At 42.9% G+C, this 27,741-nt stretch overlaps 2 protein-coding genes across 3 annotated transcripts; one reads left to right on the top strand and one right to left on the bottom strand.

The window, feature by feature from the left end:
* Positions 1-434: 434 nt before the first annotated feature.
* LOC139366479 (synaptonemal complex central element protein 3) lies at positions 435-9,802 on the bottom strand. Its single transcript, XM_071103990.1, has 3 exons — positions 9,567-9,802; positions 851-959; positions 435-629 (listed from the first exon to the last, which is right to left on the bottom strand). Exons 1-3 carry the CDS (start codon positions 9,606-9,608, stop codon positions 457-459), a joined length of 324 nt encoding a protein of 107 aa, XP_070960091.1. The 5' UTR covers positions 9,609-9,802; the 3' UTR covers positions 435-456.
* Positions 8,893-27,741, top strand: LOC139366478 (MORC family CW-type zinc finger protein 3-like). 2 transcript variants are annotated; one of them, XM_071103989.1, is made up of 16 exons: positions 8,893-9,246; positions 9,399-9,471; positions 16,140-16,272; positions 16,675-16,896; positions 17,126-17,272; positions 17,850-18,012; positions 18,459-18,587; positions 18,796-18,915; positions 19,155-19,258; positions 19,391-19,534; positions 19,684-19,800; positions 23,038-23,115; positions 25,436-25,747; positions 26,351-26,873; positions 27,093-27,262; positions 27,379-27,741. In XM_071103989.1, exons 1-16 carry the CDS (start codon positions 9,169-9,171, stop codon positions 27,536-27,538), a joined length of 2,673 nt encoding a protein of 890 aa, XP_070960090.1. In that variant the 5' UTR covers positions 8,893-9,168; the 3' UTR covers positions 27,539-27,741. The 2 variants fall into 2 exon arrangements, with proteins under 2 accessions (XP_070960090.1, XP_070960088.1); XM_071103987.1 differs by having other exon boundaries at positions 26,348-26,873.

Below are 27,741 nucleotides of genomic sequence, written 5' to 3'. Positions count from 1 at the left end.
CCCAGTTCCTATCCCATCCTCTGGTCCTTTCCCTGCCCCTGGTTCAGCCCCTGTCCCAGTTCCTATCCCATCCCCTGTCCCAGTTCCTATCCCATCCCCTGGTCCTTTCCCTGACCCTGTCCCAGTTCCTATCCCATCCCCTGGTCCTTTCCCTGACCCTGTCCCATCCCCTGGTCCTTTCCCTGCTCCTGGTTCAGCCCATCCCAATTCCTATCCCATCTCCTGGTCCTTTCCCTGCCCCTGGTTCATCCCCTGTCCCAGTTCCTATCCCATCCCCTGGTCCTTTCCCTGCCCCTGTCCCAGTTCCTATCCCATCCTCTGGTCCTTTCCCTGCCCCTGTCCCAGTTCCTATCCCATCCCCTGGTCATTTCCCTGCCCCTGGTTCAGCCCCTGTCCCAGTTCCTATCCCATCCCCTGGTAATTTCCCTGCCCCTGGTTCAGCCCATGTCCTAGTTCCTATCCCATCCCCTGGTCATTTCCCTGCCCCTGGTTCGGCTCTTGTTCCCCAGGGGAGCCACAGATGACAGCCCTGCAGCGGAGAAACTCTTCCTCCAGCCGACGAATGGAGTCCCCCAGATCAGGACTGGTTCGCTGCACCACCATGTCATAGGCCATCCACGTCAGCTGTACTGGGAAACCACAGGGGAGATGAGGGATAGGGCAGTTGGTGTCAGTATTGGGTCGTACAGAGTATGATTTAAAACACAAGGCGGAATTTAGATAATGGATGTGTGTAATTCCCTTTCCTAAATGTAATAAAAAAGGGTAGTAAATTGAATGGTGGTGGAGAGTTATCTCAGAATAACAATAGGTACATCATACAGATGCTTAATAAAGCTAGTTACCATACCTGATATATTTTCCACGTCTTCAATCATTCTCTCTAAATCCTTGTTCAACTCCATCATCTCTTCGCCCCAGTCCTCTTGATGGTCGCAGGATGAAGGAGAAGCGGCCATCTACAAACCCCGTATATTCTCATTAAAATTAGAAACACTAACTAATAACGTTACTGTAATTGTTGCAACCAAAAGTAACCACACTGTAAATGATTCATGAACGTACCAAAATGATTGGTATAAATACGTTTTATTCTTTTAATAATTTTTATTTTCATTTCACATTCAAATACAATTACAAATTCAGTGCATTACGTTGTACATAACATGGATTCATAAAAACACGTCTATTGTAAATAAGTATAAGGTATGGCCGTGGATAAACTAGTTAATACGTTTTCAAATCCGTTTTATTTTGGCGACATTTGATTGACAGGTCCGTGTCGTTAGCTAGCTAAATTCACTAGCTAACGTTAGCTAGCTGACTGCAAACCGTTGCTAAAATGTTTCCAAACAAATGAAGCAGTCTGTGAGATTGTATCAAGTTTGGTTTAAATAACACAATTTCGAGTACCTTAATAAAATAAGGATCTTCTTAGTTATGAATATTTAAAAATCAAGAAAAAAATACTTACAATGCTCTAGCTAGGAGACTCTTCCTTTTGTCTTGGTTGTTTGTTAGCAAATATTGCGCGCGCACTGAGGAACACATTTGCGGATCGTCATGCCAATAAATAAATTATTACTTCGAACAATTTACTTAGTAAAAACATATTTTACTGGGAAAACTGCAGATATGAAAACTTTGGTAACAGATCTGCTATAAAATCTCCCTCGAATTATATTCTGTGGAAATTGTTAAAAGTAGTCCTTGTGCATAGTTATGTGGTTTGTTAAACTTTCAAATCAATGGTTTTTGTTTGGTATACAATTCAAAGTGATAAATGAGTCTCAGCATAATTCTGTTACCATGGAATTTCCCAGGGTCAAATCGAACCCAGCCTGTCATGTGCTGGAGCCAATGGCCCATTAATTGATAAGCATTTTGATAGTGGATCGCCCAACAAAAATTCCTTATATTCAATAATACACGGGTTGTTCCACCTCAAAAAAACACAAAAAATAGGATTTCGACCCCCGCAATCTCAGATTGTTCGGAAATCATTTCTGTAGTTAGGATTAGCATTCCTGAAGCTTGATTTTTTAAATATAATTTGATCTCTGAGAAATTATGCTAATTGATTGCACTCAAATTGACAATTTTAATTTATAGGATTCAGATAATATTCAATGAATATAGTACCCAATGTCTGATTTGGACCAAACATCTTCCTACCAATCAGTAAGACACGAAGGAATCCCCCCAAAATATAAAAAAAAACAGCCATGGACCCTCACACCAATCCCACCCCAACAACCAGTATTCAGTATCGGTGGGCTCTCAATGTTTGACAAGTAGTATAAAGCTGTGGCTTGTAGTATTGCTTCTCCATACTATGTAATGTATGCCCATGTGAATCTGGAGATGTATTTTTTTCCCCTGTTCAGAGAAATTAGTAATTGAAGTTGAATGCTGCTCCAGTTTCAACTGTTCTGCCTGTGATTATTATTATTTGACCATGCTGGTCATTTATGAACATTTGAACATCTTGGCCATGTTCTGTTATAATCTTCACCTGGCACAGCCAGAAGAGGACTGGCCACCCCACATAGCCTGGTTCCTCTCTAGGTTTCTTCCTAGGTTTTGGCCTTTCTAGGGATTTTTTCCTAGCCACCGTGCTTCTACACCTGCATTGCTTGCTGTTTGGGGTTTTAGGCTGGGTTTCTGTACAGCACGTTGAGATATCAGCTGATGTACGAAGGGCTATATAAATACATTTGATTTGATTTGATTTGATATTTACCATAAAGTAGGGTGAAAATACAAGGTTTTGACTACTAGATGACACTGATCCTTTGCAACTTTGGGTAGAAAACCGATAGATTTGTCTCATTATGAAAATACACTACATGACCAAAAGTATGTGGACGCCTACTCATCAAACACTTCATTCCAAAATCATGGGCATGAATATAGAGTTGGTACCCCCTTTGCTGCTATAACACCTTCCACTCTTCTGGGAAGGCATTCCACTAGATCAGGGTTCCCCAACTGGTGGCCCACGGGTTAAATTGCTTAATTTAATTTTAAAACTCCCGGAAATGAGCTCCAAATGATTTTAATTTAAGAAATCTGTTCCCAGGTATTCCCACACATAAAAGAGAGACAAGCGATTGTATACAAACGTAAGTCAAGTTTGAAATGATTATGTTTTAGTCAAACATATCTGTTTGGGCTTCTTGCAGTCAATATGCAGTCTACAAACTATTTGTAATTTTAAACTGGGTGGTTCGAGCCCTGAATGCTGATTGGCTGACAGCCGTGGTATGTCAGTCCGTATACCACGGGTATGCCAAAACATTTATTTTTACTGCTCTAATTAGGTTGGCAACCAGTATATAATAGCAACAAGGTACCTTGGAAGTTTGTGGTATATGGCCAGTATACCACAGAAAAGGGCTTTGACGGTGCCACGTTGAAAGTCACTGAACTCTTAAGTAAGGTCGGCCATTCTTCTGCCAATGTTTACCAATGGAGATTGCATGGCTGTGTAAAATATTTTATACACCTGTCAGCAACGGGGGAGGCTAAAATAGCTGAATCCACTAATTTGAAGGGATGTCCACATACTTTTTTATATACAGTGCATTCGGAATGTATTCAGACCCCTTCCCTTTTACCACATTTGATTACTTTACAGCTTTATTCTAATAATAACAAAGCGAAAACAGGTTTCTAGAAATTAGCGCAAAATGTATTACAAAAAATACAGAAATACCTTATTTACGTAAGTATTCAGACCCTTTGCTGTGAGACTTGAAATTGTGCTCAGGTGCATCCTGTTTCCATTGATCATCCTTAAAATGTTTCAACAACTTGATTGGAGTCGTCCTGTGGTAAATTAAATTGATTGGACATGATTTGGAAAGGCACACACCTGTCTATATAAGGTCCCACAGCAATCGGGGGAGAAGGGCCTTGGTCAGGGAGGTGACGAAGAACCTGATGGTCACAATGACAGAGCTCCAGAGTTCCTCTGTGGAGATGGGAGAACCTTCCAGAAGGAAAACCATCTCTGCAGCAGACGGAAGCCACTCCTCAGGAAAAGGCACATGACAGCCCGCTTGGAGTTTGCCAAAAGGCACCTAAAAGACTCTCAGACCATGAGAAACCAGATTCTCTGGTCTAATAAAACCAAGATTGAACTATTTGGCCTGAATGCCAAGCGTCACGTCTGGAGGAAACCTGGCACCATCCCTACGGTGAAGCATGGTGGTGGAAGCATCATGCTGTGGGAATGTTTATCAGCGGCACAGACTGGGAGACTAGCCAGGATTGAGGGAAAGATGAACGGAGCAAGGTACAGAGAGATCCTTGATGAAAGCGCTCAGGACCTCAGACTGGGGTGAAGGGTCACCTTCCAACAGACAACGACCCTAAGCACACAGCCATGAAAACGCAGGAGTGGCTATGAATGTCCTTGAGTAGTCCAGCCAGAGCCCGGACTTGAACCCAATCAAACATCTCTGAAGAGATGTGAAAATAGCTGTGCAGCGACGCTCCCCATCCAACCTGACAGAGCTTGAGAGGATCTGCAGAGAAGAATAGGAGAAACTCCCCAAATACAGATGTGCCAAGCTTGTAATGTTATACCCAAGAAGACTCTAGGCTGTAATCGCTGCCAAAGGTGCTTCAGCACAGTGCTGAGTAAAGGATCTGAATACTTTTTTTTTTACCCCTTTTAAACCCAATTTCGTAATATGCAATTGGTTGTTACATCGCTGCAACTGCCGTATGGACTCGGAAGAGGCGAAGGTCGAGAGCCATGCGTCCTCCGACACACGATCCTGCAAAGCCGCACTGTTTCTTGACAAACGCCTCGCTAAACCCGGAAACCAGCCACACCAATGCGTCGACCGAAGTCAGCACGCATGCCCACCACAAGTAGTCGCTAAAGTACGATGGGACAAGGACATGCCAGCCAAATCCTCCCCTAACCCGGACGATGCTGGGACAATTGTGCACTGCCTCATGGGTCTCCCGGTCGCGGCCGGGCAAGACACAGCCTGGGATGGAACCCGGGTCTGCTGGAGTGCCTTATACCGCTGCACCACTCGGGAGGCCCCTGTTTTACTTTGAATAAATTACTAACATTTCTAAAAAACTGTTTTTGCTTTATCATTATGGGGTATCGTGTGTAAATTGATGAAGAAAAAAACAGATTTAATCCATTTTAGAATAAGGCTGTAATGTAACAACATTTGGAAAAAGTCAAGGGGACTGAATACTTTCAGAATGCACTGTAAATGTTAGTTACATGCAATATGCTTTGTGGACTTCACCGGACAGAGGTTGCTCTCCAGTTTTGTGATGAAACAAAGGTGTGGTTGTATTTATTCTGCTACGGTGTCTTCTTATTGTCTTGACCTATATATCACAGTCGCAAGGCATATGAACTAACCGGTTATAGAGCAAACAATGTAATTATCACAACAAATAGGTTGTAAAATGGCTTTTTCTGTCTTCCCTAGTGATTGTACCCGCTACTGATTGTGTGGTCATCCTCACGGTTCATGCCAGTCCCCCATGAAAGCAATTCAGTTTGTCCATCTCTTAGCAACCTAATTCTTCAAACCAACTCGACTTGAATAGTCCAACAAGTGGCCGCTCTCTAATGCAATCCCTATGGTGCAAACTGAATTGCTTTCATGGAGGACAAGCTTGAATTTTGAGGACGATTTGATGTTCTACCCAAAGTTGCAAAGGAAATGTTGTGATGTATTTAATAAACACCTGAGACTAGGGCCGGTTTCCCAAAAGCATCATTTTAAGGCTAAATGCATTGTTGAACAATAGGATCCCATTGTTCTAAGATTAATTTAGCCTTAACCTTAAGATGCTTTAAGGAAACCAGTCCCAGCAAAATGGATAAAAGTGTGGTGATATTGAATTTTTTTATTTTATTTTTATTTCACCTTTATTTAACCAGGTAGGCCAGTTGAGAACAAGTTCTCATTTACAACTGCGGCCTGGCCAAGATAAAGCAAAGCAGTGTGACACAAACAACACAGAGTTAAACATGGGATAAACAAACGTACAGTCAATAACACAATATATAGCAGGAACAGCGGCATCTACTGGTCAACACCTGGTCCTATCACACTACTTTATGGTAAATAAAGCAAGTGACATCAATTAGTTATTGAAAAACACATTACTAGATTCACAGGGAATACATTACATAGTATGGAGAAGAAATACTCCAAGCCGCAGCTTCATACTATTTGTCAAACATAGAGAAATGATACTGTATACTGTTTGTTGGGGTTGGTTTGGCATGGGGTGTCAGGGTCCGTGGGTGTCTTTAGGCTGTTTTTGGGGGATTCGTCATACTCATTCGTAGGAAGAAGTTTGTTCCAAATTGGACGTTGGTACTATATTTATTTAATATTATCTGAATCCCATACATTTTAAATAGCCAATTTCGATGCAATCAAATTTCTTGGAGACTTAATAACATTTCAAGAAAATAATGTTTCAGGAATGCCAATCTTGCCTTTCTAACTACAGAAACAATTTCAGAACAATCTGATGGTGGGTGTCATGGCTTGCTGAAATGACATGGAACACCTCATACAGAGCATTCAGAAAGTATTCACGCCGTTTGACTTATTCCACATATTGTTACGTTACAGCCTTATTCTAAAATGGAGTAAAATCTATTTTTTCCACATCAATCCACACACAATACCCCATAATGACAAAGCAAAAACAGGTTTTTAGACATTTTTTAAGAAAGAAAAAAAAAAATATATATATATATATATATTAAATTTACATAAGTGTTTACTCAGTACTTTGTTGAAGCACCTTTGGCAGTGATTACAGCCTTGAGTATTCTTGGGTATAAAGTTACAAGCTTGGCACACCTGTATTTTGGAGGATTATCCCATTCTTCTCTGCAGATCCTCTCAAGCTCTGTCAGGTTGGACGGGGATTGTTGCTGCACAGCTATTTTCAGGTCTCTCCAGAGATGTTCGATCTGGTTCAAGTCCGGGCTCTGGCTGGGCCACTCAAGAACATTCAGAGACTTGTCCCGAAGCAACTCCTGCGTTGTCTTGGCTGTGTGCTTAGAGCCATTGTCCTGTTGGAAGGTGAACCTTCACCTCAGTCTGAGGTCCTGAGCACTCTGGAGCAGGTTTTCATCAAGGATCTCTCTGTACTTTGCTTGGTTCATCTTTCCCTCAATCACGACTAGTCTCTCAGTCCCTGCCGCTGAAAAACATCCCCAAAGCATGATGCTGCCACCACCATGCTTCACTGTAGGGATGGTGCCAGGTTTCCTTCACCCCAGTCTGAGGTCCTGAGCGCTTTCATCAAGGATCTCTCTGTACCTTGCTCCGTTCATCTTTCCCTCGATCCTGACTAGTCTCCTAGTCCGTGCCGCTGATAAACATTCCCACAGCATGATGCTTCCACCACCATGCTTCACCGTAGGGATGGTGCCAGGTTTCCTCTTGGCACTTAGGCCAAAGAGTTCAATCTTGGTTTCATCAGACCAGAGAATCTTGTTTCTAATGTTCTGAGAGTCTTTCGTTGCCATTCTACCATAAAGGCCTGATTGGTGGATTGCTGCAGAGATGGTTGTCCTTCTGAAAGGTTCTCCCATCTCCAAGGACGAACTCTGGAGTTCTGTCAGAGTGACCATTGGGTTCTTGGTCACCTCTCTGACCTCGACCCTTCTCCCCTGATTGCTCAGTTTGGCCGGGCGGCCAGCTCTTGGAAGAGTCTTGGTGGTTCCAAACTTCTTCCATTTAAGAATGATGGAGGCCACTGTGTTTTTGGGTACCCTCAATGCCGCACACATTTTTTTGGTACCCTTCCCCAGATCTGTGCCTCGACCCGATCAAATCTCGGCGCTCTACAGACAATTCCTTCAACCTCATGGCTTGTTTTTTTGCTGTGACATACACTGTCAACGGTGGGACCTTATATAGACAGGTGTGTGCCTTTCCAAATCATGTCCAATCAATTGAATTTACCACAGGTGGAAGTTGTAGAAACATCTCAAGGATGATCAATGGAAACAGGATGCACCTGAGCTCAATTTGGAGTCTCATAGCAAAGGGTCTGAATACTTATGTAAATAAGGTATTTCTGTTTTTATTTTTTATACATTTGAAAAAAAATCTTGCTTTGTCATTATGGGATATTGTGTGTAGATTGATGAGGAAAATGTTTTATTTTAGAATAAGGCTGTAATGTAACAAAATGTGGAAAAAGGGAAGTGGTCTGAATACTTTCTGAATGCACTGTATATGAAATTGGACAATGTTTTAATGTCTGTAAAACAGTTATTCCATTAAAATGTGAGATATTTTGGCATTCCGGCTATTATTTTCAATGTGATCATTTTATCCAGAGACCCTGCTTTAAGGGACCTCCTGAATGTTATCTGAGGCCCCTGGGGGTCCTATACGCCCACTTGTTGTGTGAATCGCTGGACTAGAGGAAGTTGTTTGTATGGCTGAATGGTGCAACATTCTGTGGTCTGTTTCAATACCCAGGAGATAAAACTGTAAGGTCAAGGTTCAATGCCCACTAGACTAGAACACACAGCCCTGGTTTTGTTTGTCCAAACCAAACTCACCTTTATTTTAAAAAGGCAGATTTAAAAAACTACTTCTGTGCGCACTAAGGGCGTATTGTGGGGTTTCCGTTACTACACTTTTAGTTTTAGACCACACCAACACTTACTACTTTGGCACTCTCATTGTCGATAGAAGTTGTTATTCTATTCTGCGAAGGCTTTTCTGAACTTTGAAACCATACGTCTAAAACACCGGGGGGGGGGGGGAAGCAGGTGCACCACCTTGCAACTCCCCGGGGGATTAGCAGTGTGGTTACTGTTAGGGTTATTTAAAACATTTTTTAAACAAATTGTCGAAATGGGCGTGGTTTATGACTATGTGGTAGAAGCTAGTGACGACCTCCCCCGGTGGGCTGAACAGATGCCGCGTGTATGTACTAGTCGGAACTATGAAACTCTAACATTTCCGACGTGCTATCTGGTTGAACAGGACCCTGGTATGACTAGGATAGCAAGTCGTACATTTCAGAGTTTCCTAGTTCCGGTCAGAATGTGAACGCGGCAAGACAGACCTGCGCGTGTGGCCTGTCGCTACTCACTACGTAGGCACAGAGTTTAAACTCTACTGTCTTTGACGTATGTGTCGTTTGCCTGCAACTGGCTTTCACTGTAAAAACATGGCGAGGCTTAGCGAGCATGGGATTCGTCTCAGTTCCGTATGTATTTTTTTTTATCAGTTATTTATTGTACAAAAACGGGTTATGGGCTATTGCATTTGTATTCGTTATTATAGTCTATATTGGTTGTTGACGTTTTGTTTTTATTATAAAGAAAATTACTAAATATCGAAGTTGTTGTTTTTTTGCAGATGAGTCCGTCCTTCCTGAATAGTAATTCAACAAGTCATACGTGGCCTTTCAGCGCAGTTGCAGAACTAATAGGTAACAGACAACTTTAATTTTGATACTTTCTGTGTTTTCATTTCCCCTTCTGCTGGAGGTAGGAACGTTGCAAATGTGTGTGCGTAAAAACTTACTGGTGACATGGCTTCCGCGTAAAAAAATACTATAGACGCCATGTCTGTGGTGCGCGCTCTTCATCGACAGTCTATCATCCACCTGTTCTTTTCCCATTGCAATATGTGTCGCATATACTTAACTTTAGTTATACAATGTAAGTATAATAAATGAAGTGCCATAACTTGGAGGAAAAAGTTCTGCCTACAGTAACTTTTATGGCATGACGTCGCTTGCCAGGCATGCAGAACATATTTTTCTCGACGCAGTATCAACACCGTAACACCACTTGTAATGCGCGTAGAATGTTTTATATTCCTGTTAGTTTTTTATCTGTAGATGTGTTTCAACCAGTCAGCGCTGAGAAACCTCCACTCTGTGCATGATCATTGGTTGGAATTGGCACGTTGGTTGGTGCCGTGTGCATTGTCTGTTGGTTTGTAAAAGCCTACGATTTCCATGCTTGGAATAACCCCAAGTGAGGTGTATACTGGAGACTTGCATTTGGTTAAAATACGCTGTGCTTGACTTGGGCAGGAGCTCACGTAGCTGAGTACCAGCACCTCACATTTGCTACTGCTTGAGCTCCTGTTCCTCTTAGAATATTAGCTCCAAAGTATTGTGGAGCTCCTGCACCTGAATATTAACAGTTCCGGCACCTACTTTAGTCAAGCACTGAAGATACATACTGGGCTTGTTTTGGAGCAGATCACTTTTGTCAAGTCGTTGGTCACCACCTTCCAAAGTGTGTTGCGTTATGGGGATAAAAATGGTCTGCCTACATGATGATTGCTTATACTTTACAAAAACCACATCATCAATGGTCATGAAGGTTTGTCTGCAGTCGCCTGCAAATTTCCACAGTTGCTCTTCAACTTCATCCTGCAGCCATCACCTGAATTGTGGAAGGCAATTGTCAACTAATCATTAGGATGTTTTTGTTTGACCCACACAAACGTGACCAAAGAAGTAACTAAACAGGAACTAACTTTGCTGCGATTCATGTATAGTTGAACATGATATTTGAGTCTCTCTTTCACCAATTGTTAGTACAATGTACACCTATATTTAAAGTTTTTGAGTGTGTGATATGGGGATTGGTGACGTAATTATTTTGACATTACATATAACCTTTTAGAAACCATGGCAACACTGACATGGTGCACCGAGCCTTCCTGTTGCAAAACCACATCCGTGTCCGACTTTCGGCTCCCCAACTTCACTTCTCAACTCAAACAAGCCCATTGTGTTGTGACTTTGATTAAAGGCCCAATGCAGCTGTTTTTATATCAATATGAAATCATTTCTGGGTAACAATTAAGTGCCTTACTGTAATAGATTTCCATTAAAATAGGCAAAAATAGTTTTAACTATTTCTCAAAAAATATTTTTGTTAGGACTGTCGGAGTGGTCTGAGTGGAGAGGGAACACTGAAAACGAGTTATTGGCAGAGAGGTTTGGAATGCTCTTGGTTATTTGTCTATTAACCAATTTACCGCCTGGAGATGTTTCAAGTTTTGTCACATACACAAATACAGTGAAATGCATTTCTTACAAACTCAAAACCCAGCAATTCAATAACAATGTAATAATAGGAAAATAAATATAATAAATATGAAGATCACAAGTAAGTATATACAGGGCCAGTTCCAATACCATATTTACAATGTGCATGGATACTGCAGTGATGGAGCTAGATATGTCTAGGGGTAAGGTGACTATGCGACAAGTATTCTAGTGGTTAAGAGCATTGGGCCAGTAACAGAAAGGTTGCTGGTTTGAATCCCCGAGCCAACTATATGAAAAATCTGTCTGTGCCCTTGGGCAATACACTTAACCCTAATCGCTCCTGTAAGTCGCTCTGGACAAGAGCGTCTGCTAAATGACAAATGTAAACGTGACTAGGCAACAGGATATAAGATACAGTTGAAGTCAGAAGTTTACATACACCTTAGCCAAATACATTTAAACAAATACATTTAAACTCAGTTTTTCACAATTCTTGACATTGAATCCTAGTAAAAATGCCCTGTTTTAGCTCAGTTAGAATCACCATTTATTTTGAGAATGTGAAATGTCAGAATAATAGAATAATGATTTATTTCAGCTTTTATTTCTTTCATCACATTCCCAGTGGGTCAGAAGTTTACATACACTCAATTAGTATTTGGTAGCATTGTTTAAATTGTTTAGCTTGGGTCAAACGTTTCGGGTAGCCTTCCACAAGCTTCCCACAATAAGTTGGGTGCATTTTGGCCCATTCCTCCTGACAGAGCTGGTGTAACTGAGTCAGGTTTGTGGGCCTCCTTGCTCGCTCACATTTTTTCAGTTCTGCCCACAAGGTCAGGGCTTTGTTATTGCCACTCCAATACCTTGACTTTGTTGTCCTTAAGCCATTTTGCCACATCTTTGGAGTATGCTTTGGGTCATTGTCCAGTTGGAAGACCCATTTGCAACCAAAGCTTTAACTTTCTGACTGATGTCTTGATGTTGCTTCAATATATCCACAATTTTCCATCCTCATGATGCCATCTATTTTGTGAAGTGCACCAGTCCCTCCTGCAGCAAAGCACCCCCACAACATGATGCTGCCACCCCTGTGCTTCACAGTTGGGATGGTGTTATTTGGCTTGCAAGCCTCCCCCTTTTTCCTCCAAACATAACAATGGTCATTATGGCCAAACAGTTCTATTTTTGTTTAATCAGACCAGAGGACATTTCTCCAAAAAGTATGATCTTTGTCCTCATGTGCAGTTGCAAACCGTAGTCTGGCTTTTTATGGCGGTTTTGGAGCAGTGTCTTCTTCCTTGCTGAGCGGCCTTACAGGTTATGTCGATATAGAACTTGTTTTACTGTGGTAATAGATACTTTTGTACCTGTTTCCTCCAGCATCTTCACAAGGTCCTTTGCTGTTGTTCTGGGATTGATTTGCACTTTTCGCACCACAGTATGTTCATCGCTAGGAGACAGAACACATCTCCTTCCTGAGCGGTATGACAGCTGCGTGGTCCCATGGTGTTTATACTTGTGTACTATTGTTTGCACAGATGAACGTGGTACCTTCAGGCGTTTGGAATTGCTCCCAAGGATGAATCAGACTTGTTTTTCTGAGGTCTTGGTTGATTTCTTTTGATTTTCCCATGATGTCAAGCAAAGGGGCTCTGAGTTTGAAGGTAGGCCTTGAAATCCATCCACAGGTACACCTCCAATTGACTCAAATGATGTCAATTAGCCTATCAGAAGCTTCTAAAGCCATGACATCATTTTCTGGAATTTTCCAAGCTTTAAAGGCACAGTCAAATTAGTGTATGTAAACTTCTGACCCACTGGAATTGTGATACAATGAATTATAAGTGAAATAACATGTCTGTAAACAGTTGTTATAAAAATGACTTGTCATGCACAAAGTAGATGTCCTAACCGACTTGCCAAAACTATAGTTTGTTAACAAAACATTTGTGAGTGGTTGAAAAACTAGTTTTAATGACTCCAACCTAAGTGTATGTAAACCTCTGTCTTCAACTGTAAACAGAGTAGCAGCAGCTTGTATGTGTCTGCGTTTTGTGTAGAGGCAGTATTAGAGGTCGACCGATTATGATTTTTCAACGCCAATACCGATTATTGGAGGACCAATAAAGCCGATCCCGATTAATTGGCCGATTTTTTTTAAAAATTTATTTATTTTTTATATATATATATATTTTTTTAAGTATTTGTAATAATGACAATTACAACAATACTGAATTAACACTTATTTTAACTTAATATAATACATCAATAAAATCAATTTAGCCTCAAGTAGATAATGAAACATGTTCAATTTGGTTTAAATAATGCCAAAACAAAGTGTTGGAGAAGAACGTAAAAGTGCAATATGTGCTATGTAAGAAAGCTAACGTTTCAGTTCCTTGCTCAGAACATGAGAACGTATGAAAGCTGCTGGTTCCTTTTAACATGAGTCTTCAATATTCCCAGGTAAGAAGTTTTAGGTTGTATTTATTATAGGAATTATAGGACTATTTCCCTCTTTACCATTTGTATTTCATTGACCTTTGACTATTGGATGTTCTTATAGGCACTTTAGTATTGCCAGTGTAACAGTATAGCTTCCGTCCCTCTCCTCGCTACTCCCTGGGCTCGAACCAGCAACACAACGACAACAGCCACCACATCGAAGCGTTACCCATGCAGAGCAAGGGAAACAACCACCCCAAGGCTCAGAGCGAGTGAAGTTTGAAACGCTATTAGCGCGCGCTAACTAGCCAGCCATTTCACTTCGGTCACACCAGCCTCATCTCGAGAGTTGATAGGTTTGAAGTCATAAACAGCGCAATGCTTGACGCACAACGAAGAGCTGCTGACAAAACGCAGGAAAGTGCTGTTTGAATGAATGTTTACACGCCTGCTTCTGCCTACCACCGCTCAGTCAGATACTTGTATGCTCAGTCATATATGCAACACAGGACACACTAGAAATGCAACACAGGACACGCTAGATAATATCTAGTAATATCATCAACCATGTGTAGCTAACTAGTGATTATGATTGAATGTTTTTTAAAAGATAAGTTTAATGCTAGCTAGCAACTTACCTTGGTTTACTGCATTTGCGTAACAGGCAGTCTCCTTGTGGAGTGCAACGAGAGAGAGGCAGGTCGTTATTGCGTTGGACTAGTTAACTGTAAGGTTGCAAGATTGGATCCCCCGAGCTGACAAGGTGAAATCTGTCTTTCTGGCCCTGAACGAGGCATTTAACCCACCGTTCCTAGGCCGTCATTGAAAATAAGAATGTGTTCATAACAGACTTGCCTAGTTAAATAAAGGTGTAAAAAATATATATATTAAATCGGCACCCAAAAATACAGATTGAAATCGGCCCTAATTAATCGGTCAACCTCTAGTCAGTATAAATGTATGTCAAAATTGAGTGTGTGTGTGGTTGTGTAGGGCTCTGTGACTGCGTCAAAAACAAAAGATCAATAAAGATTCAAGGTTAACTCGGTCTGTGTAGCTATTTATCAATCTTATTGCTTGGGGATAGAAGCTGTTGAAGAGTCTGTTGGTGCCAGACTTGATGCACCGGTACCTCTTGCCATGCAGAAGCAGAGAGAATAGTGTGTGGCTCGGATGGTTGGTGTCTTTAATGATTTTCCAACCACACCGCTTGATATAGATGTCTTGGATGGCAGGGAGCTCGGCCCCAGTGATGTACTGGGCTGTCCACACCACCCTCTGTAGCGCCATGCGATCAAAGACAGTGCAATTGCCATACCAGGCAGTGATGCAGCCAGTCAAGATGCCCCCAATGGTACAGCTGTAGAAGTTTTTGAGGATTTGAGGGCCCATGCCAAACTTTTTCAACCTCCTGAGGGGGAAGAGGCGCTGTCGCACCTTCTTCACGACTGCACGTGTGTTTGCATAATTTTAAGTCTTTAATGATTTGGACACCGAGGACTTTGAAGCTTTTGACATGCCCGTTTCCTGTAGTCCACAATCAGCTCCTTGGTCTTACTGATGTTGAGGGAGAGGTTATTGTTCTGGCACCACACTGCCAGGTCACTGTCCTCCCTGTAGGCTGACTCATGCCGTCAGCAAACTTGATGAGGTGTTGGAGTTGTGCGTGGCCACGCAGTCTTGGGTAACCGCAAATACAGGAAGGAACTAAGCACAATGATGGTGGTCATCTTAAAACATGTGGAGATTACAGACTGGGACAAGGAGAGGTTGAAAATGACCGTGAATATGCCTGCCAGCTGTTCTGTGCATGCTCTGACAACGCGCCCTGGAATATTGTCGGGCCTTGTGGGTGTTGACCTGATTTAAAAACCTTTCTCACGTCGGCCTCAGAGAACGAGATCACCCAATAAAATGCATTGAGTTCGTCTGGTATAGAGGCAGCGTCAGGCAGATCACAGTTGAGTCTTCCTTTGTAATCTGTAATGGACTGTAGCCCTTGCCGCGGGTGTCGGAGCCTGTGTAATATGATTCCAGCTTATTCCTATATGTCACCATGGAAAGCCAAAACTCCTGCCCTTGCTGACAAGAAGTTCCTGTGTAGATTGTATTTTCAACCAGTAACTATCAGGAAATAACACTGATCACATTTGTTAACACTTTTACAGTGTTTGTTTCATCAGCTGTTGCACAATATGATATAAAACACAGGAAAATATAATTTGGACTGCACAAGGCCTTTTAAGAATATAATAGATAGCAGTTCACCTACTTCACACCTTCTGGTTAAGCTATAGCAGGGTTTCCCAAACTGGGAAATAATTACAGTACACCCCTGCTTCAGGATAACTTGGTCAGCTGATTTTAATAATTACAGTACACCCCTGCTTCAGGATAACTTGGTCAGCTGATTTTAATAATTACAGTACACCCCTGCTTCAGGATAACTTGGTCAGCTGATTTTAATAATTACAGTACACCCCTGCTTTATGATAACTTGGTCAGCTGATTTTAATAATTACAGTACACCCCTGTGAAGCACTGTGTGATGTTTACAACTTGTTCTACAACAGTTTTTCATGTAGAAATGGCTTTATAGATGCATTTAATGATTGATTGACTGATTTTGTGCTGTGTAGATAATGCATCAGACCCGGGAGTGACAGCCAGGCAGATCTGGATAGATGTGGTGGAGGAGCAACAGCAGCTCTGTCTGTCCTTCACTGACAACGGCAGCGGCATGACCCCCAACAAACTGCACAAGATGCTCAGGTGAGAAACACACATGCGTACAGTTATCTATACACACACACACACACACTGCTGTTTGATAGTCCATGTTGCAGCCTCTATACACACACACACACACACACACACACACACACACACACTGCTATGTGAACTGTTATACTGTAATTAACCATACATAAACAACATGAGTTACTAACACATAACAGTCCCTTTTCTTTCATTCACACCATTCTTTTCTCACGCTCACTCTCCCTCTCTCTCACATAAACACGTGAAAACACACACAATCGTTCTCTTTCTCCCCCTCATTCTATATCACACACACGTCCTACACACACACACTTTCTCTCTTCCCACCAATACAGACACACCTCTCCAACTAACGATGCAATCTCACCCCACCCCTTCTCTTTGTCTGTTCAGTTTTGGTTTCACAGAGAAAGGTTCTGGTAAGGGAAGCCACCAGGCCATCGGTGTCTATGGAAACGGCTTTAAGTCTGGCTCCATGCGTCTGGGTCGTGACGCTCTGATCTTCACTAAGAACGGAGGCTGTCTGACCGTCGGCATGCTGTCCCAGAGCTACTTACAGGCTATAAAGGCACAGGCTGTCATCGTCCCCATAGTGCCCTTCAACCAACAGACCAATATCCTTACACAAAGAGAGGACCCAATGCAGTACCATTGATGCTTTGGAAATGTTTCCAAAATGTTTGTCATGCCAATAAAGCAATTGAAGTTGAGAGACAGAGAGGAAGAGAGAGTATATGCATGTGTGTGTATTATAAAGAGTGAAATAAAAAGTGTTTGTGTCTGCATCTGTGTGCTTGCCTGTGTGTGTGTGTATCCTGGTTGCTCTCCTTAACTATGTTTTACAGATGCTGGTAGTGACTGAGGACTCTGAGGCCAGTCTGAATGCCATCCTGACCCACTCTCTGATCCACACCCAGCAGGAGCTGCTGCAGCACTTTGACTCCATCCTGTCCAAGAAGGGCACCAAGATCCTCATCTGGAACATACGCAGGTCAAGATGCACACCCATATGTAACCAGTGTGAAATGGCTAGCAGTTAACGGTGCGCCCTAGTAGCTTTTCCATCTGTGACGTCACTTGCTGAGAGACCTTGAAGTAGTTGTTTCCTTTGCCTCTTTTATGGTGCGATGGGTAATGATTCTTCGAGGGTGACTGCTGTCGATGTATTCAGAGAGTCCCTGCTTCAAGCCCAGGTTGGGTCGAGGAGAGGGATGGAAGCGAAACTTACACACACTTGTTAGTAATGAAACCGTATTGGGTATCATCTCAGAAAGCAGAAGGGATTACAGATTAATTACAGATAAGTATTTGATAACTGGGGCGGCAGGGTAGCCTAGTGGTTAGAGCGTTGGACTAGTAACCGGAAGGTTGCAAGTTCAAATCACCGAGCTGACAAGGTACAAATTGTTCTGCCCCTGAACAGGCAGTTAACCCACTGTTCCTAGGCCGTAATTGAAAATAAGAATTTGTTCTTAACTGACTTGCCTAGTTAAATAAAGGTAAAATAATAATAATTCTATGAAGAAGGAAGCTGACACGAGTAATGAGTTCTACAATATCACGTACAGGAACAAAGATGGTAAGCCAGAGCTGGATTTTGAGATCGATGAGTTTGACATCCGGATTCCAGAGATCCACTCAGAGGAGACCAAGACTAGAGGCAGGAAGAAGAGCTTTCCTGGACCGCAGAGGACTGACCACACCATCCCAGAGATGGACTACTCCCTGAGGGTGAGTGTTAGAAAGAAAAGAAAAGATGAAGTGATGAGTGATGAGAGATCAGTTAGGATGGTCACTGTCAACTTTTCAGTCACTTTGCAACTCTATTCACCAGAGGATTGTGACCTTGAATGCAGCATAGCCATACAGAGTGATAAAGGTTTGATGATTTGAATCATCAATCATCATCATCATGAACAGGAAGTCCCCTCCTCAAAAATGTCTATACTTTTTTTTTTTTTTGCCTTTTATTTAACTTGGCAAGTCAGTTAAGAACAAATTCTTATTTACAATGACGGCCTAATCCGGCCAAACCCTAACCCGTACGACTCTGGGCCAATTGTGCGTTGCCCTATGGGACACCCAATCATGGCCGGTTGTGATACAGCCTGGAATCAAACCAGGGTCTGTAGTGACGCCTCTAGCACTGAGATGCAGTGCCTCTATCACTCTCACAGGCCTACCTCAGCATCTTGTACCTGAAGCCTCGGACTCAGATCATCCTGCGACAGAAGAAGGTTCAGACCAAGCTGGTTGCCAAGAGCCTGTCACAGATCGAGAATGACGTTTATAAACCCCAATTCAATGTATCCTTCTGTAGAACTAGAATCTGTTTGTCCATTCATTTCTATCCAAAAACAATTATTGTGTTTATCAGTCTCCTGTAAGTAATATAACTTAATTTAACCTAACTTAATTAGCTTAAATATTAACGATGCAAAGTACTGTGGTCACTTGTACAGGCTTCAGTCTTGGCGTACGCCCATTAAACTTAACCTTAACCGTTTCTATCAGAAAGACCGGGTTAAGGTCACCTTTGGGTTCAACCGCAAAAACAAAGACCACTATGGCATCATGATGTACCACAAGAACCGCCTCATCAAGTCCTATGAGAAGGTTGGCTACCAGATCAAGGTACAGATGAATTAAAGACTGTAATGTTGAGTTTATCTGTCAATAACAAACAAGATATATGAGAGATTGCATGAGGGTTTGATTTAATAGTTATAGACAATAGTGTGCTCCTATCTTCCCTCTCTCCCTCTTTCTACATCTCACTCCGTCTATATTTACCGCACTTTCTCCCCACCTCTCCCTCTACTTTTCCTTGACCTATATTTCGCTCGTCTTTTTTCCCTCCCTCTCTGCTTCAGTCATCAGGTCAGAGGGCAGGGGTCGGGGTTATTGGTGTCATTGAGTGCAACTTCCTGAAGCCGGCTCACAACAAGCAAGACTTTGAATACACCAAAGAGTACAGGTAAAATGCACATACTCATACACATAAATTAGTCAGTATTATCATGAATCAGAAGAGCTGATTGTCAGATTTACATGCTATTTTAAGTTCTGGATGGGAACCTCCTCACTGTATTTGTGTGGTTTGAAACAGGCTGACCCTGTCGTCCCTGGGGCTGAAGCTCAACGACTACTGGAATGAGATGATGGAGAAAAAGGCGAGAGAACGAGAGTTCCTGGCAGCAGAAAAGAGGAATGAAGAGGAAGATTCAGATGAGGAGGAGGAGGAAGGGGAGGAGTGAGTTTTTAGGTCGACATGTGTTGGACATCACAGTGCAAGTACAGGGCTAACATGGGTGGCTTGGGGTTAAGAAAGAGGAAATTAAAAGTGTGTGTTTTAACTTGTGTGCCTATAACAAAATGTGCCGTGTTTGTACATGTGTGTAGGAGTCCAGTGTGGCTGCAGTGTGAGGACTGTCTGAAGTGGAGGCGTGTCCCAGAAGGCCACTACAACTCTACCCCTGAACACTGGAACTGCAGCCAGAACCCCAACACCATGCTCAGGTACGACAGACGGACGGACGGACAGACAGAACCCACTGCATTCTCCAATTACATTAAATGAACTACAGGACAAAATACAAACCCTCCAACCCAAAAAGGCTGATGGTTGATGGTATCCTAAATGAAATGATAAAATAAACAGACCACAAATTCAAATTGGCTATACTTAAACTCTTTAACATCATCCTCATCTCTAGCACCATCCCCAGTATTTGGAACCAAGGACTGATCACCCCAATCCACAAAAGTGGAGACAAATTTGACCCCAATGACTACCGTGGGATATGCTTCAACAGCAACCTTGGGAAAATACTCTGCATTATCATTAACAGCAGACTTGAACATTTCCTCAGTGAAAACAATGTACTGAGCAAATGTCAAATAGTTTTTGAAACAAATTACCATAGGACAGACCATGTTTACACCCTCTATACCCTAATTGACAAAAAAACAAAGGCAAAGTCTTCTGTTGATTTCAAAAAAGCTTTTGACAAAATTTGCCATGGGGGTCTGCTATACAAATTGATGGAAAACGGTGTTGGGGGGGGGGGGCGGGGGGGGACATATGACAATATTATATATGTGTACTCAAACAACAAGTAAGTGGTTAAAATTTGCACAAAAAAACACATTTCTTTCCACAGAGCCAGGGGGTGAGACAGGGATGGAGCTTGAGCCCCACCCTCTTGAACATAGTGTCTTCGGAAAGTATTCAGACCCCTTGACTTTTTCCACATTTTGTTACACTACAGCCTTATTCTAAAATGGATTTAAAAAATGTAATCCCTCAGCAATCTACAGACAATACCTCATAATGACTTGTTGTATTCTGCGCATTTGACAAATACATATTATTATTATTATTATTATTTTCTTTTTTTAAACAGGTTTTTAGAAATGTTTGAACTTTTTTTTAATTTAATTCCTTATTTCCATAAGTATTCAGACCCTTTGCCAGACGGACGCCACTCCTCAGTAAAAGGCACAAAGGCACACAGCCTGCTTGTTTTTTTTCCAAAAAGACTCTGACCATGAGAAACAAGATTCTCTGGTCTGATGAAACCAAGATTGAACTCTTCGGCCTGAATGCCAAGCGTCACGTCTGAAGGAAACCTGGCACCATCCCTACAGTGAAGTATGGTGGTGGCAGTATCATGCTGTGGGGATGTTTTTCAGCAGCAGGGACTGGGAGACTAGTCAGGATCGAGGCAAAGATGAACAGAGCAATCCTTGATGAAAATCTGCTACAGAGTGCTCACGACCACAGACTGGGGTGAAGGTTCACCTTCCAACAGGACAATGACCCTAAGCACACAGCCAAGACAACACAGGAATCAAGTATCTGAATGTCCTTGAGTGGCCCAGCCAGAGCCCGGACTTGAACCCGATTGAACATCTCTGGAGTGACCTGAAAATAGCTGTGCAACAACGCTCCCAATCCAACCTGACAGAGCTTGAGAGGATCTGCAGAGCAGAGTGGGAGAAACTCCCCAAATACAGGTGTGCAAGCTTGTAGTATCATACCCAAGGAGACTCAATACTGTAATCGCTGCCAAAGGTGCTTCAACACAGTACTGAGTAAAGGGTCTGAATACTAATTAAGTGTGATATATAATTTTTTATTATTATTGTTAATAAATTAGCAAACATTTTTGAAAACCTTTTTCTCTTTGTCATTTTGGGTATTGTGTGTAGATTGATGAGGATTTTTATTTATTTTACCCATTAGAATAAGGCTGTAATGTAACAATGTGGAAAAAATCAAGGGGTCTGAATACTTTCCAAATACACTGTATTAGAGGTCGACCGATTATGATTTTTCAACGCCGATACCGATTATTGGAGGACCAAAAAGCCGATATCGATTAATCGGCCTATTTAAAAAAATATATATAATAATTATTTATTTTGTAATAATGACAATTACAACAATACTGAATGAACACTTATTAATATAATACATCAATAAAATCAATTTAGCCTCAAATAAATAATGAAACATGTTCAATTTGGTTTAAATAATGCAAAAACAAGGTGTTGGAGAAGAAAGTAAAAGTGCAATATGTGCCATGTAAGAAAGCTAACTTTTCAGTTCCTTGCTCAGAACATGAGAACATATGAAAGCTGGTGGTTCCTTTTAACATGAGTCTTCAATATTCCCAGGTAAGAAGTTTTAGGTTGTATTTATTATAGGAATTATAGGACTATTTCCCTCTAGACCATTTGTATTTCATTAACCTTTGACTATTGGATGTTCTTATATGCACTTTAGTATTGCCAGTGTAACAGTATAGCTTCCGTCCCTCTAGTTAGCGTGCGCTAACTAGCTAGCCATTTCACTTCGGTTACACCAGCCTCCTCTCGGGAGTTGATAGGCTTGAAGTCATAAACAGCGCAATGCTTGATGCACAACGAAGAGCTGCTGGCAAAACGCACGAAAGTGCTGTTTGAATGAATGTTTACGCGCCTGCTTCTGCCTACCCCTGCTCAGTCAGATTATATGCAACGCAGGACACGATAGATAATATCTAGTAATATCATCAACCATGTGTAGTTAACTAGTGATTATGATTGATTTGTTTTTTTATAAGATACATTTAATGCTACTTAGCAACTTACCTTGGCTTACTGCATTCGCATAACAGGCAGTCAGTCTCCTTGTGGAGTACAACGAGAGAGAGGCAGGTCGTTATTGCGTTGGTCTAGTTAACTGTAAGGTTGCAAGATTGGGTCCCCCGAGCTGACAAGGTGAAAATCTGTCGTTCTGCCCCAGAACAAGGCAGTTAACCCATCGTTCCTAGGCCGTCATTGAAAATAAGAATGTGTTCTTAACTGACTTGCCTAGTTAAATAAAGGTATATAAAAAAAAAAAATCAACCATTAAAAAAAAAAGATCAGCAAATCGGCGCCCAAAAATACAGATTTCCGATTGTTGTGAAAACTTGAAATCGGCCCTAATTAATCGGCCATTCCGATTAATCGGTTGACCTCTACACTGTATGTTTCCCATGCCAAAAAAAATCATTTAATTGAATTGACACAGACTGAGACAGGGGTGAGAGGGAGGGAGATGGGGTGAGAGACAGAGAAATGGAGTCAATGAGTGTGCATGCGTTCAAGTTTTCATGAGTGTGTTTGCATGTGAGGTGGTCTTTGTTCTCATCAACTGTACTTCGTTACCTGACCTGTGGTGTGTATTTCAGAACTTCCTCACCTGACCTGTGGTGTGTATTTCAGGAGCTGCTCTTTGCCAGAGGAAGCCGAGCAGAGTGAAGCAGAGTTAACGCCAAGCTACCTGAAGAAGACCTACAAGAAGTAAATATTCCACCACCCGCCCCTACTCTCTCCTTCACCCTACTCTTTCCTTCACCCTACTCTCATGTCCACCCGCCCCTACTCTCTCCTTCACCCTACTCTCATGTCTAACCTACTCTCTCCTTCACCCTACTCTCTCCTTCACCCTACTCTCATGTCCGCCCGCCCCTACTCTCTCCTTCACCCTACTCTCATGTCCACCCGCCCCTACTCTTTCCTTCACCCTACTCTCATGTCCACCCGCCCCTACTCTCTCCTTCACCCTACTCTCATGTCCACCCGCCCCTACTCTTTCCTTCACCCTACTCTCATGTCCACCCGCCCCTACTCTCTCCTTCACCCTACTCTCATGTCCACCCGCCCCTACTCTTTCCTTCACCCTACTCTCATGTCCACCCGCCCCTACTCTCTCCTTCACCCTACTCTCTCCTTCACCCTACTCTCATGTCCACCCGCCCCTACTCTCTCCTCTACCCTACCTTACTCTCACCTCTACTCTTTCCTCTACTCTCATTTTAATGTTTGGTTTGTTAAATGTGATACGTGGTGTGTAACGTCCATTTTTATAGTTTACTCCGCTACTTGGGTCATCCCTCTCCCTCCCTCTCTCCATGCCGCTTTCCACACAGACCTAGTCCCTCCCCCTGTCACTCAAGGAGCGCATTTGTTGTTGCTTGACCACGAGACATTTTCGTTCAGTCTGCATGGTCAATACAGCACATGCAACAATGTTGATGACAATGATGTTGTTTCCACTTTGATCTTAATAGAAATCCACAAGCGTTCTATAATACAATATTAGTTTGTGTTTCTTACATCTGCAAACAGGTAGTTTGTATTTTCTTAACAAGTTAAGCTGAATTGTGTTCGCCACTAATGCTAATCTTCTAGTTAGCTGGCTAGCTAACTAGCGAATAAAAGTTCTGAGTCAGAGCAAACGTAGCTAGCTAATACAGCCTGATACCAGTACTGGTGGAGGCTTAAATCAGCATGTTGTTTGTGCAAAAGTTTCTTCTAAATCAAAGAGGAATAGGAGAAGCATGAATATGTTGGCTATATGAATAAAGATTTAATGTAGCCAAAGATTATAGGGTCCCCTAGGAAACACTGAACATCACCTTGGTTCCTACCCTGTCACAATAACTCGTCCATGCCATTTTCATTCGTAGTCATGTCAAACTACACTGGCTTCAAAGTGCCCACTATTATTTATATTCAAACTATAGAATTATAAAAATCATTCTATTTCCATGATTCCAAAAGTTCACCCAAGTGTTTTGATCTAAATTGCAATTGCAACATTTGGTTAAAAATAAGGCCTAGTATTTTTGCCCATATCGTGGCAGTGTGGAAATTATCCCAAATGAGTGCAGGAAATGCTGAAATTGATGGAAATGCAGGAAATAATAACAATTAGGTTGAAGTTGAATTGAACAGTATAAACCAATCAGAAAGGAGAAAGACCCATTGAAATAATTTAGAATATATGTGTTGCTACCCTAGGGTCATGCACTACTCATAAAGCAAATGTAGAACTTTTATTAATCAAAACATAAAATACCGTCATACTTTGGCCTTATTTTGGCCATTATCGCCCAGCCCCACCCTACTCTCTTTTCCACCTTACTCTCTCCTCCACCCTCCTCTCTCTTTCCACCCTCCTCTCTCTTTCCACCCTCCTCTCTCTTTCCACCCTCCTCTCTCTTTCCACCCTCCTCTCTCTTTTCCACCCTCCTCTCTCTTTTCCACCCTCCTCTCTCTTTCCACCCTCCTCTCTCTTTCCACCCTCCTCTCTCTTTTCCACCCTCCTCTCTCTTTTCCACCCTCCTCTCTCTTTTCCACCCTCCTCTCTCTTTTCCACCCTCCTCTCTCTTTTCCACCCTCCTCTCTCTTTTCCACCCTCCTCTCTCTTTCCACCCTCCTTTCTCTTTCCACCCTCCTCTTCACTCCATCCCTCAACTCCAGATGCACAGCCAGTTAATGTCTGCACTGACACTTTGTTTGATGTATGGGTGTGCTTGTGTGTGTGGCTAGTGGCTACGCATGTGTGCATTCAATGTCATGTATTTGCACTCTGTGTGCATGTCAGTTTGTGGTTTGCCGTCTGAGTTTTACATTGTTATTCTCAGCATAAGTGTGAGAGATCCGGTGTGGTCAAAACCACAGTGTCAGAGCAGACCTGACTTCCTCCTTCAGTTGAATTTTTTTCCTTATATTTATAACAGACTTTAGGCCTACTCTACTATGCTTATCTATACTGTACTCAGCCATGTAGATTGGTTGTTCCATTCACTTCTGTGTCCACTCTGTGTCTAAAAAGGGACCAAGGCCTGGTCAGAAAACGAGGCCGTCCGCGGAAGCACCATGTCCTCCCCCAAGGCCTGTCTGAACCGGTCCTCCTCCGCCCCCTACCCCCCGATACACCCCTCCCTCTATCTGAGCCGGTCCTCCTCCGCCCCCTACCCCCTGATGCCCCCCTTTCTCTGCTCACAGAGGAGACTGAGGACAGTGAGCTGAATAAGACAGTGGATACACTGGTGGCCACTTTGGAGGATGAGGAGGACAACATGGCACAGTCCATGTCTGGGTCAGACACATGCGCACCCACACGCGCATGCAAACGCACATACAGGTAACTGCCAAAATAATGGAAATACCAAAATAAAGTGTCTTAATAGGGTGTTGGACCACCACAAGCCAGAACACCTTCAATGCACTGTGGCATAGATTCTACTAGTATCTGGAACTCTATTGGAGGGATGTGATGTCATTCTTCCACAAGAAGTTCCATTATTTGGTGTTTGGTTGATGGTGGTGAAAAACGTCTCAGTCGCTACTCCAGAATCTTCCATATGTGTTCATTTGGGTTGAGATCTGGTGACTGAGAAACACACAGACACGCCCTTTAAACGGCCTATGCTCCGTTGAGACTCCTCTTTCAAAGTCACTGAGATCTCTTCTAGCCGTGGTAGTCAACATAATGGGAAACTGGGCATTTTTATACATGACCCTAAGCATGATGGGATGTTAATTGCTTAATTAACACAGGAAACATACATTTGTGGAAGCACCTGCTTTCAATATAATTTGTATCACTAATTTATTCAAGTGTCTCCTTTATTTTGGCAGTTACCTGTACAAATACACACACACACACACACACACACACACACACACACACAAAACAAATATAGATAGATACAAACGCACACTCAGTCTCTCTTTTTCTCAGCAGAAACAAGCGTAAGTCAATATGGCCGCCCAGGGACATGGACAAGAGACCGCAACCATGGGCGGAGCCACACCCGTTCGCTGACGAGGTCCAAGAGGTGCAAAAACCTGGGAAAGACGTCAATGAACCACAGACACTGACTGGGCAGACAGAGAAGACCAAGGGGGAGAAGGCACTACTGGGGGCCACCAGAGTAGGCCCTTCCCAGCCCAGCTCCAGCCTTGCCTGGCCTCCCTCCCTCCCCTCAGCCCAGACGGTGGTGGTGTCCCCCCTTAGTCGTCCGGAGGGCCCCTGGCCTCGGGCTCTGACCTTTGAGGGGGCTGGGTCAGACAGGGGAGCCCTGGTCCAGAGACTGGCTGGACTGGAGAAGGAGGCTCAGAGGCTGAGGAGGATACTGGGGTCCACTGCACTCCCAGCGACGCCAGACAACGTGGTGATGACAGAGGCTCCCTCTAGGGATAAGGCAGCTGCTGGGGTGGGGGTGGAGACACCGGTGGCCATGGTAACCAAACTGGACCAAATGGAGGTAAGTAGGTTTAACTGTGAATTTCCTAAAGGTCTGATTGTTTTACAAGATTAGGGAAATCAAAAGACGTACTCTCCCCATTAGGATACATGAAGAACATTATAAAAATGGTTATTTCCAAGCCTTCTTATTGGTTTAAACTTGTATTCTAGCTGTACATTTTTCTGAATTTAAACTTTTATAGAGAACTCTATCCCATTCCCTCTCGTTTCTCTACAGTGTGAGAGCTCCGCGTCCCCCAGTGGCCCTGGGGTTCCAGGGCTGGTTGTGGATGGCATCCAGCCCCAGAGAGAACAGCCTGAGCTGGGCAGACTGAGGAGGGAGAAGGCTGACCCCCAGAGCAGGCTGAGACAGACTGACAGCCCAGTGACCAGGGACCAGAGCTCCCGGTGTGTTTACCCACACAGAGACAGAAACACACACAGAAAGACAGAAATACACACACAATCCAACCAGCTCTCTAGCTTTGCATTCTCTTTAACTTTCTACTCTCTGTATTCCCCAGCATTGTGCTGGAGAATCTCCACAAAATCCGAGGGAACGTGGTGGCTCTGCTGTCAGCCATCCTGCCCCACCTGGACCTGCAGGGCATCAGCCTGGACACGCCAGACGTAGACAGCATCCTGCAGCAGATCATAGATGCCAACTCACTGTCTCCACTCTAGAACCCACTCTCAGTGCTCTAGAACCCACTCTCGGTGCTCTAGAACCCACTCTCAGTGCTCTAGAACTCACTCTCTGACCTCTAGAAACTCACTCTCTGACCTCTAGAAACTCACTCTCTGACCTCTAGAAACTCACTCTCTGACCTCTAGAAACTCACTCTCTGACCGCTAGAAACTCACTCTCTGACCGCTAGAAACTCACT

Source organism: Oncorhynchus clarkii, chromosome 14, assembly GCF_045791955.1.
Source record: "Oncorhynchus clarkii lewisi isolate Uvic-CL-2024 chromosome 14, UVic_Ocla_1.0, whole genome shotgun sequence".
NCBI classification, from domain to species: Eukaryota; Metazoa; Chordata; class Actinopteri; order Salmoniformes; family Salmonidae; genus Oncorhynchus; species Oncorhynchus clarkii.
This window is presented reverse-complemented; position numbering and strand designations above follow the sequence as displayed.